The sequence below is a fragment of the Xiphophorus couchianus genome, chromosome 18 (assembly GCF_001444195.1).
Source record: "Xiphophorus couchianus chromosome 18, X_couchianus-1.0, whole genome shotgun sequence".
Taxonomy (NCBI): domain Eukaryota; kingdom Metazoa; phylum Chordata; class Actinopteri; order Cyprinodontiformes; family Poeciliidae; genus Xiphophorus; species Xiphophorus couchianus.
The window spans coordinates 1,676,917-1,689,056 of NC_040245.1; the positions used below are offsets into that span (position 1 = coordinate 1,676,917).

Genomic DNA, 12,140 nt, shown 5'->3' on the forward strand with positions numbered 1-12,140 from the left:
CCCGCTCCATTTTTCCTTAATTCGTGAACAAAATCCCAAGATACTTAAACTCCTCCACTTGGGGCAGGACATCCTCCCCGACCCGGAGAAGGCATGCTACCCTTTTCTGGTTCAAGACCCTTAGATTTGGAGGCACTAATCCTAATCCTGGCTGCTTCCCACACTGCTGCGAACCACTGTAGATAACTTCCCAAGGAACCCAATAGCACAACATCATCTGCAAAGAGCAGACGTGATCCTAAAGACACCAAAATGGATCCGCTGCACCTATTTATTCTGTCCTTAAAGGTTATGAACACAATCAGTGACAAATGGTAACCTTGGCAGAGGTTAACGGTGTCAGACTCTCACACCTGTCATAAAGGGACCTAACAGGCCCTAAAGATGAGATTTAACTTTATCGTTTCCTAATGTGTAGATCAGTTGTTGGTATTTTCCAGAGGTCACAATAACTGTTCTGGGAATTTAAACATGGCAAAGACATGAAAAGGTTTGATGACAGCTCCAAATATCAGATAGTTTGTATCAAAAATAAAATAAGTCGGGGCGTGCTCTGGTGGCACAGGGGGTTAGCACGCCCCACGTTTGGAGTTCGACTCCCGGTCCCGGCGACCTTTGCCTTTGTCGCAAAAACTACGAGCCACTAGCGCCGCAAAAACTCTTCGGAGAAAAAAATAAATAAATAAAAAATAAAATAAAATAGCCAGGACTAATTGTTCCAACTCTCCAAACAATATGGAGCCATATCAACCATGATAACCCTGCAGCCCTCTATCCAGTTCTGCTGGTTCACAAATCTGTCATCATCTAGGAAGGAGCTGCTTTACGTTTCCAGGTTGTCTGTTGAAAAACCTTGAAGCCAAATGAAAGCCCTTATCTCTGGGTTCCATGAATTCCTCCAACTCCAGATTTGCTTCAACCACACCAACTTCATCCAGTCTGACCACATGATATTTCAGACATAGGTGACATAACAGAAACTTACTTTTGATTGTTAGAGTGATCGTCTTCAGGTCCAGAACCCTCTGGAGGTTCAGAGATGCTCTGATGATGAGGTAAAGGATCAGATCCCAACAGGGTGTCAGGTTCTGGTCCCAGCTTGGATCCAGATTCACATCCTATAAATGTCTGAGATTGAAGCTCGGGTTCAGTGTTGGGTTCAAACCCTGAAACTGTCTCAGATTCAGGATCGTTATCTGATATGGGTTCAGTTCCAGGTACAAGTTCAGAGTAGGGTTCGTCTTTGGATTCAATTTCAAGCCCAGGTACAGCAGGAGGTTCAGGAGAGTCTGGTTCCTCTGTGTGACTAGAAATGTATGATAAAGGAAAATATATTCCCAGAATTGTTTTGCACATATAAGGGACATGAATATAAAAAACTTACCTTTGATTGGTAGAGATTTCATCTTCAGGTCCAGAACCCTCCAGAGGTTCAGAGATGGCCTGAGGATGAGGTAAAGGTTCAGATCCCAACATGGTGACAGGTTCTGGTACCAGCTCTGACCCAGATTCACATCCTGATAAGGTCTCAGATGGAGGTTCAGGTTCAGACTTGACTACTGAGTCAGGTTCATGAACTGATTTGGTTTCTGACCCAGACAAAAGGTCAGCATTGGGTTTGTGTTCGGACACAGTCTCAGGTCCAGGCTGAGGTTCAGGAAAGTCTGGTTTCTGTGTGCTGCTAGAAAAACATGGTTAAAAAGAAAAGGTAAATGTTTTCAGGTCAACAACTGTAGTTATTATGAAATGTCCTATTTTACATTAATTATTTACATTTCACCATGAAACTTCAGACACAGAAGGACAATAAGAGAAACTTACCTTTGAGTGGAAGAGCGATCAGGTTCAGGTTCAGGTTCAGGATCAGGTTCAGGTTCAGGTTCAGGATCAGGTTCAGGATCAGGTTCAGGATCAGGATCAGGTTCAGGATCAGGATCAGGATCAGGTTCAGGTTCAGGTTCAGGTTCAGGATCAGGATCAGGATCAGGTTCAGGTTCAGGTTCAGGTTCAGGATCAGGATCAGGATCAGGTTCAGGTTCAGGATCAGGATCAGGTTCAGGTTCAGGATCAGGATCAGGTTCAGGATCAGGATCAGGATCAGGTTCAGGTTCAGGATCAGGTTCAGGTTCAGGATCAGGTTCAGGATCAGGATCAGGATCAGGATCAGGATCAGGTTCAGGATCAGGATCAGGTTCAGGTTCAGGTTCAGGTTCAGGATCAGGTTCAGGATCAGGATCAGGATCAGGTTCAGGTTCAGGATCAGGATCAGGTTCAGGATCAGGTTCAGGTTCAGGTTCAGGAAGCTCTGGAAGTTCAGCGATAGTTGGAGGTAAATGTTCAAATCCGAACAGAGTCTCAGATCCAGGTACTGATACTGATTCAGGTTCATTAACTGATCCAGATACAAGTTCAGAGTTGGGTTCAAATCCCAGCTGGGTGTCAGGTTCTGGTACCGGTTCTGATCCACATAAGGTCTCAGATTGAAGTTCAGGTTCAGAGTTGGGTTCAAACCCTGATGGTGCCTCAGCATCTGGTACTAAGTCAGGTTCATGAAGTGATTTGGTTTCTGATCCGGTTTCCAGTTCAGCGTAGAGTTTGTGTTCAGATGCTACCTCAGGTCCAGGTTGAGGTTCAGGAGAGTCCGGTCTCTGACTGTGGCTAAAAATACATTTTTAAGAAAAAAGGAATGTTTTCAGATTAACAACTGCAGTTATGAAATACACTTCATATAAAGTAATTATTTCCATTTCTAATCTGTCATTGTGACATTTCTGTCATAAAGGGAACAGAAGAGAAACTTACCTGTGATTGGTGGAGAGACAGTTTTCAGGTTCAGAGATGGTCTGATTGTTGGATTCATAACTCGATAACGTCTCAGGTTCTGGTACTGACATTAATCCAAAACCTGACACAAGTTCAGGTTTTGGTTCAAATCCCAACAGAGAGTCAGGTTCTGGTACCAGTTCTGATCCAGGTTCACATCCTGATAAGGTCTCAGATGGAGGTTCAGGTTTAGAGTTGAGTCCGTATCCTGATAGATTCTGGGGTTCTGGTACCGGTACAGATTCAGGTTCATAAACTGATATGGTTTCTGATCCAGAGTTGGGTTCATATTCTGACACAGCCTCTGGTCCAGTTACGGGTCGAGCTTCGGGTGAGTCTGGTCTCTGTGTGCTGCTAGAAAAACATCCAAGAACAAAAGGAAAATGTTTGCAGGTTAATGTCTGTAGTTGTGGTGAAATTTGTCTATTTATATTTTATTTTCAACAACTGATCCGTTGTTATGCTGTGAATTTGCCCCTGCTATAAAGTATGCTATTCTTAATTTTGTTTATATGTACAAATATTGCATTTTTGCAGGAAATGCACAATTTTGATCATTTTTCACTTTTTCTTGATTATCTTTTTGTTTTGTTCATTCAACAAGTTAGTATTCACACTGCTGCTTCACACAGAACTGCTTTTTCTCTAGTTTCTCTTTCTAAGCTCTCATTGTGATTTTTTATTATTGTTTTAAAGGTTTTGTTGGCTCTAGTGGCCTTTATTTGACAGTAGTTTGACAGGAAACAGGGTAATCAGAGAGGGGGAAGACATGTGTCAAATGTCGCCAGGCCGGGAATCGAACCTACGACCACAGCTACAAGGACTAAGGCCTCAACGTGGGTCATGCTTTGCCCCTGCGCCACCACAGCGCCCCATTGTGATATTTTAGACATTTATATGAGTTTGAATACATTCTCAGGATATTGCGGATTAATAAAGAGTGGTACTTCAGCTGCTGGTTTTTAAAGTTTTGGAAAAACAATACAAAATGAACAGTTGAACATTCAATCTTTCCTAGATGATGAATAGTTGAAGTTCCTGAAATGGAGAAAAACTGACAGCTCACCAGAGTGAGCAGCACCAAGCCAGACATGTTGGGATGGGATGTGGATCCTCTGCTCTGTAACACAACAGAAACGCTGAAGATGCAGTGACATCCATGCTGAGCTCAGTCAGTCACAGACGCTGGCCTCACCTTTGACCTTTGCTCTGTTTCTTCTGCTCTCTGAGCAGAGGAACGCTCTCATTCACATCCTGATCCTGATCCATGCTGCTGAATCAGCTCTCGCTGCCTTCACCTGCAGAGGAAACAGGCAGAATGTTAGGATTCATCTGGACATCAGCTGCAAACGTTGGTTCTTATTCTGATTCACTTCCAGGTCAGGAGGCTCAGTTACCTCTGAGTTAAAACTGACTGGATAAGAAATAGGATTCTAAGGAGTTGGTATAACAGAAACATCTTCAAATGGTTTAATACAATAGTTATTGTGTGAATATTATTAGGATTCATGTAATGAAGATTGAAGAGTCTGCTGCCGCTAGTCTGGAGGAGCTAAGTGGAGTCGTGAGGCAGAAGCTGTTTGGTAAACAGGCGGCGCTTTGTGTGAGCTAACATTCAGGCACAGCTGAATGGTTGCCATGGAGATTAAAGGATTCCTCAGATATTCATGAATTAATAAAGTAACACTATTGTTATGTTTTTGGATGAGGGAATAATTTTATAATATGATGTAAAACTCAAAAAGTTGATTCTACATGATGCCGCCTCTTTAAGCAATTAAAGGGGTGGTAAAAATTTTATTTAAGCAATAAAATTTTTACCCATTTTCTATTTGGGTAAAAATGTGTTGAAGTTGTTCTAAGATTACTGGAGTAGTTTTTGGTTTTCTCGCCGTCCTCTGTGAACAAATGATTACTTTCTAAAATAAATCATAGCACAGCTGCAGGAGCTCCACCCTGTGAAAGAATGGCAGGCCTTCACGATCTTCGCCCTCAGGGTCTATCAGTGCATTCAGGCAGACTCGGGGGGCATGGGGGGGCTCTATACAAAGGTTGGCCCTGGGCCCCAGAATGACTGAGTCTATCTCTGCGTACCTTCACTCCGTGGCTTTTCCCACCGTTTGCTGTTTGCTGTTGGTGTTTGTCTGCGATTCGACCGACTGGAGTTTGTCTCTTAATCCTGGCAGCAGAGTAATCACTTCCTGAAGTAAACGTTGGGCTGACAGTCTGTCGAGTTTCCAGCCTGACACTAACTTCACTGTGGAGTCATGAATGAAGTTTTCTCTCTACAAAAATAAAAAGACAAAGAAGAAAAACTCACCCTGGTCACGGCTCTTCTTCAGAAACGCCGTATTCCACCTGCAGCTTCGTTTGTCTTTCTGTTCTTCCTGATTTCTCTTGTTGGTCTTGTTGGCAGCGTCTCCGTGGAGACACGCCCACTGGCGTGTGTGAACCTGCTCAACATCACTGCTTTCAGTTTCTTTTCATTTTTTATCTTATTTCTGGTAGAACTGTTTTACTTTTCATCATAAAAATGAAACATATTTTTTCCAATTTAATCACCTTTTGTCTTTAAGATCTTCAGGATTTTAATGTTAAATACATAAATTTCTGTCACTGCTGTTTCTTGTAGATTTCAGTTTCATATTTCATGAAGCCAGTATTTTTAGTTTGTTTTTGGTTTTTTATGCTTTAATGTTTGGAAAAAGCTCTAAAGTTTGTTAACCACTGCAGGCTGGTTTAGCTTGGAAGCTGAAAGAAAACTGAAGTTAGACTTCATAAATTATTATGAAGCATAAATTATTTTTGTATTTTTTTAATGTGAATTTTATTTTGTATGCCTGCTATTTTGAACATCATTTTAAAGACGCAGCTTGAACAAAAATGTCTCATAATTTTTGAGACATTTTTGTTCCCACTAACCACCGATGTGAAGTTTTTAAAAGAAAATCGTTTTTAAAAAAAATAAATTTTCAACTCAAACTCACAATAGAGCAGAAAACTAATCAGATTTGGTCGATGCTGGTTCTTCACCATTTGAATCACAGGAAATGAGGATTTCTGTAAAAATCTGTTTATTAAAAGCAGCATCAGATGAATCCATTAAGCCTTTATGAAAACATCCCATAAGCTCTGGATTATTAAACCTGCACATCCTGCTGCCTGCAGGACGAAGAACTTAAACAATCCTTCAGCTTTTTGTTGCATCTCCAATAAATGTTGGAACTATTTGCACAAAAAACAAATAAAAACTGTTATTTAAAAAAACATTGAGTTTAAGCTGACAAACTTTCTGTCTCTGATAGAAAAGGATGATTTGACTCTTTTAGGTCCGCTGAGGTTTGATGATGATGATGGTGGTCCCGGTGCGGTCCAGTTATCATCAGCTCAGACTCTGGTTCCGCTCCACCCTCTGCATGGTGTCTCTGATCCAGCCCAGGAAGTTTCCCAGCCTGGTGTAAACGCCGTACTTCCCCCGCGCGGCGCATTTCTCCCCCCAGCTGACGATCCCGGTCAGGTACCAGGTTCCTCGGTAGTGGACCACGAACGGCCCGCCACTGTCTCCGCTGCAGGCGTCCATGTTGGTCTCCAGGTAACCTGCACAGAACATGTTGTCTGTGATCACCTGCAGGACGGACAGAGAGGAGAGGAGGGTTCATCTGGACTGAAACATCAGGGTTTTAAAATCACAAAAAGCTACAATAATAAAAACCTTTGATAAAAATTTTTAACACTCGTTGAACTTGAACTTTGTCCATATTTTCCAAACAATCAAGTTGGAAGTGCGATCAAGAACCAGACCCCCTGCTGCCACCCACAGCCTTTTACATGTTTGGTTTTGAAACTTAAAAGGAATTAAAGTTGATAAAAAATACATTTTTTATGTTTGTTGAATCTGTCACCATGTTGTGACAGTTTGATATGAAAGAAAAAATCAATCTCCTCCGCCTTCTCCCAGTAGTATCTAGAATCAACCAATCAGAGTCAGGAGGCGGGTTTTCGTGCTGTTGATCATGCCTGTGTTTGTGCAGCTCTCCCCTCCTTTCTCTCCGCTACAGCTTCTCCTTGTAATGAATGCTAGGCTAGTTAGCATGGCCACTGACGATGGGAGATGAGCTGCTCTCTAGGGAACGCAAGTTATTTCTCCGCCATTAGCACATTTAGCAGCGGGTTCATTGATTGACAGCGCTAAGCCCCTCCTCCTGGCTCTGATTGGTTGATTTTGGTGCATTTCTTCAGACTGCAGGAACAGTTCAGGTAGGAGGTAGAGGAAACTGACCTGTTCACAGTCTAGTGAAAATGTTGTCACCATGTCGTAACAAACTGTCACAACATGGTGACAGTTTTAACAGATATGGATTTTCTTTTATTTTTTACATCGGTTACCTGTTGTAGTTTTAAGAAAAGCTCAGATAGAAATAAACATCTAAAAAAAAGTTTATAAGTTCTTCTTATTTTTCATTTTAATTGACAAAAATCAGAGTTTTCCTGAGTTTCTGAGTTTTGTCCAAAGTAAACTAAAGTGAAATCTATAACATTCTGCAGAATGAAACCTGGTTAGCGCTCTGACTGGAGCTCAGCGCCGCCCCCTGCAGGTGGCGATCAGCTCACCTGTTCGGTGGAGGCAGAGCAGGCCTGGTAGCTGACCACCGGCAGGGTCACCTTCCTCAGGAAGCGGGAGGAGCTGCCCAGGTACTGCGTGGCGCCCCACCCCGTCACCACGCCCCGGGTGTCTTCCTGAACACAGACAGGCAGTCAGAACCCGAAACATGCATCGGCCGGACTCACGGCCGGAACCGGGTTACCCTCAGCAGGTATCTGGACAGGTGAGGGTCCGGCAGGCAGGCGGGGACCGCGGTGGGGCCCCTGAGGGCCGGCCGGGCCAGGTAGAGCAGGGCGATGTCGCTGTCGAAGGTGTAGGAGTGGAAATGAGGATGAGCGACGATCTGCTGGATCTTTATCTTCTGCTCGTCTGGATCAGGACGTTTTTTATCGTAGTTACCTAAAAACAAAAAAAAAACTTCAACCATCAAAGACTAACACCAAATCTACCTCTAGCTCAGAAGAGTAAAATCAAGTTTCAGAGTGGCCTAGTCAAATCCCAGACTTAAATTTGATTGATAGTCTGTAGCGTGACCTTAAAACACTCAAAAACTAAATCAAAGCAATAAATCGGACATTAAACCAGCCAATCAGTACAGAGACCAATCAGGACCGGCTGATGGTTCCCATCGTTTTGTTCTGGTCCAGCAGGAACAGGAACCAGTTAGCGAGGTTTTTCAAAATAAAGCTCCATTCTCACCTACAGTGACGTGGTCCGCTGAGTCCTCAAAGCAGTGAGCTGCAGAAACAACCCAACGCTCCGAAACCAGGGTTCCTCCACAGAACCCGGACCCGTCCGACCTGTGGACCAGAACCTGGACAGAACCGGTCGGAATCAATCAGAACCTCAACAGAATCTGAACAGATCCACACAGAACCAATCAGAACTTTGACAGATCCATACAGAACCGATCAGAATCTGAACAGAACCAATCAGAACCATCAATAGAAGACTAACCTGCCAGGGACTTCCTCCTCGACTCTCCAGGTTTCCTCCCACAATACGAGTCGAAATATTCTCCTCCATTTGTCCCTCCGTCTGGTATCCACCTGTCAATCAATCAATCAATCAATCAATCAATCAATCAATCAATCAATCAATCAATCAATAAATGAATCAAGTTTATTTGTATGGCACATTTAAGCAACAAGGCAGTTCAAAGAAACATTATAAATGTTCTTCAGGTGACAGAAGGCCGTCTTTGTAACCGTCTTTATGTCTCTGCAGGTTCAGGTCTGATAGTTTCAGCTGTAATAGCTGAAGTTGACCAACCTGAAGTTGAGTTTGATGCCTCTGACGGTTCTGTTGAGTTGTGTTCATGGACTTCGCTGTTGGTGCCGTTCTGGTCCGTTGCCATGGTAACGTTGGTGTCCTCCAGGAGATCCAACAGGGAGCGACCGTAGTGCAACGCTGCCATCTGCTGGCGGCCGCAGGGAAACTCCACTGGATGGGAGAATAAAGCAGTTATGGAGAGTTTCACCTCAGGAAAATCTGCCGGAATTACAGATTAGACAGGTAAATTAGTGCAACACAGGACAATGACCTGTCAGACAGGTGAGACTGACATCAAATCTGTCTCAGAATGGACCCGATTAGACCAAATTTATTTCAGATTAGACCAGATTAGACCAGGTTTATTTCAGATTAGACCAGGTGTGTTACCTGTTGGTGTGCAGCTCTTTTCATCAACCTCCAGTTTAAACCCGTCAGCACAGCCACACTGAACTCCAGCGCCCTCTGGCAGGTCTTGGCAGTACTGCAGGCAGCCACCGTTCCCATAGCGACACTCCAACACCTCTAGACACGGCACAGACACAGGTAGTAGGTGTGTTGTGAGACGTCATGGCCGACAGGTGTTTATCCGAGTCGCAGCTCGTTTCTCACCCGAGTCGCAGGTTTTCCCGCGGAACCTGGGAGGACACAGACACAGAAACTCCTGCCGGTCCTGACTGCAGATTCCCCCGTTAAGGCAGGGGTTGGTTCGGCACGGGTTCAGATCTGCAAAACAGAGAAAACACAGGTGGACCCGTCACCTGGCAGTGATGTCATCAGGCAGTGATGTCACCTGGCAGTGAGGTCATCAGGAGAGCAGCGTCACTGTTCATCCAATAAAGTGATGAAAGATGTCTAGGTGACATCAGTCAGTGATGTCACCAGTTAATGATGTCACCAGATAATTACTATACATACCAATTTACCTGTGATCAGGTAAATTTCTCATTCAGCTCTAAATTCAGCAAGAAAATCAAAACATGTTGCAACATAATTCTGATATGCATAACTAAGGCTGGACGATACGGCAGGAAAACAAATCACCAATCAATCATTTCATATTAGTCAATATCAATACTTTATTATGTTTTTGTGCTTTAAATGTTCTGAAATACAGCCAGTGTAGATAACTGTTCATCCACAGTTTTCTCTCTGCGGTTATGACACAACGCGCAAGTTACTGAACAGGTTGTTGCTAGGTAACCAAAGAGTGTTGTTAGGTAAATGAAGAACAGTTTTACTCACGTTGGTATCTGTACCAGAACTCCATCTGTGGACGAGAGTTTAGAGTTAATATCTGCAGCAAAGACGACGAGGAGAAACAATCCAGGTTCATTTTCAAAGACATATTTCATCATCTACAAATGTTACATTTTCAAACTTAATACTTAGTTAGCAAACTAAGTACTTAAGTATTTAGTTTTGTAGTTTTAATTATCTGAAATACTGCCAAAGTGTGGATAAATGTTTTACCCACAATTTTCAAAACTAAATACTTATGTATTTAGAGTGACGTATTGGAGACGAGCTAAATATTAATCTAACTAAATATTTGGCTTTAAAACAATTTTTTGTCTTGCTAACGAGACAAAATGAGGTTGCTGACTGAATATTCAGTTTGAAAGTGTGACAAACAAAAAACATGGTGAAAATATCCATCCATCCATCCATCCATCCATCCATCCATCTTCTTCCTCTTATCCGGGGTCGGGTCGCAGGGGCAGCAGCTTCAGAAGGGAGACCCAGGCTTCCCTCCCCAGCCACTTCTTCCAGCTCTTCCCGAGGTGTGAAAATATGACTTTGAAAAATTAACCACAGTTTTTTCTCTCATGACTAAATGACCCAAATTATTTCTGTTAATTTTTTACTGTGCAAATTTACATATTAACCAATTTCTCCAAATATTAATGTAATAAAGTGAACTGCACCAGAGGAATCTAATTATTCCCATTATTTGTAGAACAAATCTGCCACTGACACTGGAGGGCAACCGGACCCACCATGTTGTCCCAGGAAGATAAACCTCATCACTGAATGTGGCCTCCAGCGTGGCCCCCTGTCCCTTAATGTGGCCCCTGGCCCGCAGTGTGGCCCCCTGGCCCACAGTGTGGCCCCCTGTCCCTTAATGTGGCCAGTGGCCCCCGGTGTGGCCCCAGAGTGGGTTGTACTGTGGTTTCGTGGGTCTGGAAGATCTCGGCGGCCTCCTCTCTGGAGCAGCGCTCTTCGTAACACTCCCTCTCCAGGTTTCCTGGCAGCATCTCCTCCAGGATGAAGGAGTTGGCACGGCGCCACCTAGTGGAGGACTGCAGCACCTGCACAGCCGTCGGCTGATCGATGAAGACTGAAGAGTAAATTAAACTTTACTCAGACATCGCCTGACCTAAGATGGCATATTAGGGCCATTGTAGACAGAAAAAATTAGGAGTAAATTTGAGAAAGTCAAAAGTTTACTGGAGAAAAATCTGAACATTTTTGATTAATCTAAAATTTTGTAGAAAATGTTTTGGAATTTTTTGAGTTTGAAAAGTAAAAAGAAATTTAGGGAAAAAAATCAAAAGATTTTGAGATACATCTCAGAAATTTTCAAGAAAAAATATCTTGAATTTTCTTTACTTTTGGAAGTTTTCTATTTTTGAATTTCAAAAGTCAAATATTTTCAGTTTTCAAAGCTCAGAAAATTTGGAAATTTTTCTAGAAAATGAATCTCACAATTTCTGAGTTTTCCCCCACAAGGTTTTGACTTTTGGAGTTCAGAAATTCCCTATTTTCTAGAATTTTTTTTAGTGGACATTTGCTCCTTTTTTCTATGTACCATGTCCATAATACGCCATCACCGCTGCACTCTGACTGCTGCTTGTTTAATTATTAAACCGTATTGATGGCCATCAGCCTGAATCTCATTTTAAAGACTCCACAGCGTCAGGAGAAGGTGTCGATCTCCCGGTTCTCTACATCTGGATCCAGATCCGGTGGATCCGGGTCTCACCTGAACACTGGATCAGCGTGGAGCAGCTCAGCAGGAAGCCCAGATTCACCGTCATGAACGACAACATGTCTGCCTCAGTCCACCTGCGAAATGAAGGTCCAGCTCATCGATCGACTTTTAACCACAGTTCAAATATTGACTCGCAGCAGAACCGCGAACAACGAGGGAGAAAAGACCAAGAGTTCTGGCAAAATGTTTGGTTTTCACCACTCACCTGTACAGCAGGAGGTCAGAGGTCACCTTCTGAGAAAGAAGAGTGACTATTCATTCAGTGGGAGCAGCATCTCGGTTTGTTATTGGTGTGGAAAACCAACATCCTGCAAGACAAGCTGCAGGGAAAACTTAGCCCACCGTGATTTCAACCCCAGAGTTTCCAACATCCCAACCTGGCAGGTTCCTCATCTCAGAACCAGTTTCTCCAAACTAAAACTCTACATCAGGATGCATTCACTTACC

At 43.2% G+C, this 12,140-nt stretch overlaps 1 protein-coding gene across 1 annotated transcript; it reads right to left on the reverse strand.

Annotated features, from left to right (window-relative positions):
* Positions 1-5,880: 5,880 nt before the first annotated feature.
* Positions 5,881-11,919, reverse strand: LOC114161730 (coagulation factor IX). Its single transcript, XM_028045273.1, has 12 exons — positions 11,899-11,919; positions 11,685-11,767; positions 10,867-11,039; positions 9,944-9,968; positions 9,311-9,424; positions 9,089-9,223; positions 8,699-8,869; positions 8,384-8,475; positions 8,126-8,240; positions 7,629-7,825; positions 7,435-7,560; positions 5,881-6,448 (listed from the first exon to the last, which is right to left on the reverse strand). The coding sequence occupies exons 2-12, from the start codon at positions 11,749-11,751 to the stop codon at positions 6,206-6,208; spliced, it is 1,458 nt and encodes a 485-aa protein (XP_027901074.1). The 5' UTR covers positions 11,752-11,767; positions 11,899-11,919; the 3' UTR covers positions 5,881-6,205.
* Between the last annotated feature and the right edge of the window lie 221 nt (positions 11,920-12,140).

Excerpts from the sequence above, each read along its gene's own strand:
- LOC114161730 (XM_028045273.1), bottom strand. The coding sequence starts at position 11,751 with ATGTTGTCGTTCATGACGGTGAATCTGGGCTTCCTGCTGAGCTGCTCC. Across the intron at positions 9,224-9,310 it reads CGGGAAAACCTGCGACTCGG|AGGTGTTGGAGTGTCGCTAT; the intron begins GTGAGAAACGAG and ends TGCCGTGTCTAG. Across the intron at positions 6,449-7,434 it reads GCTCTGCCTCCACCGAACAG|GTGATCACAGACAACATGTT; the intron begins GTGAGCTGATCG and ends TCCGTCCTGCAG.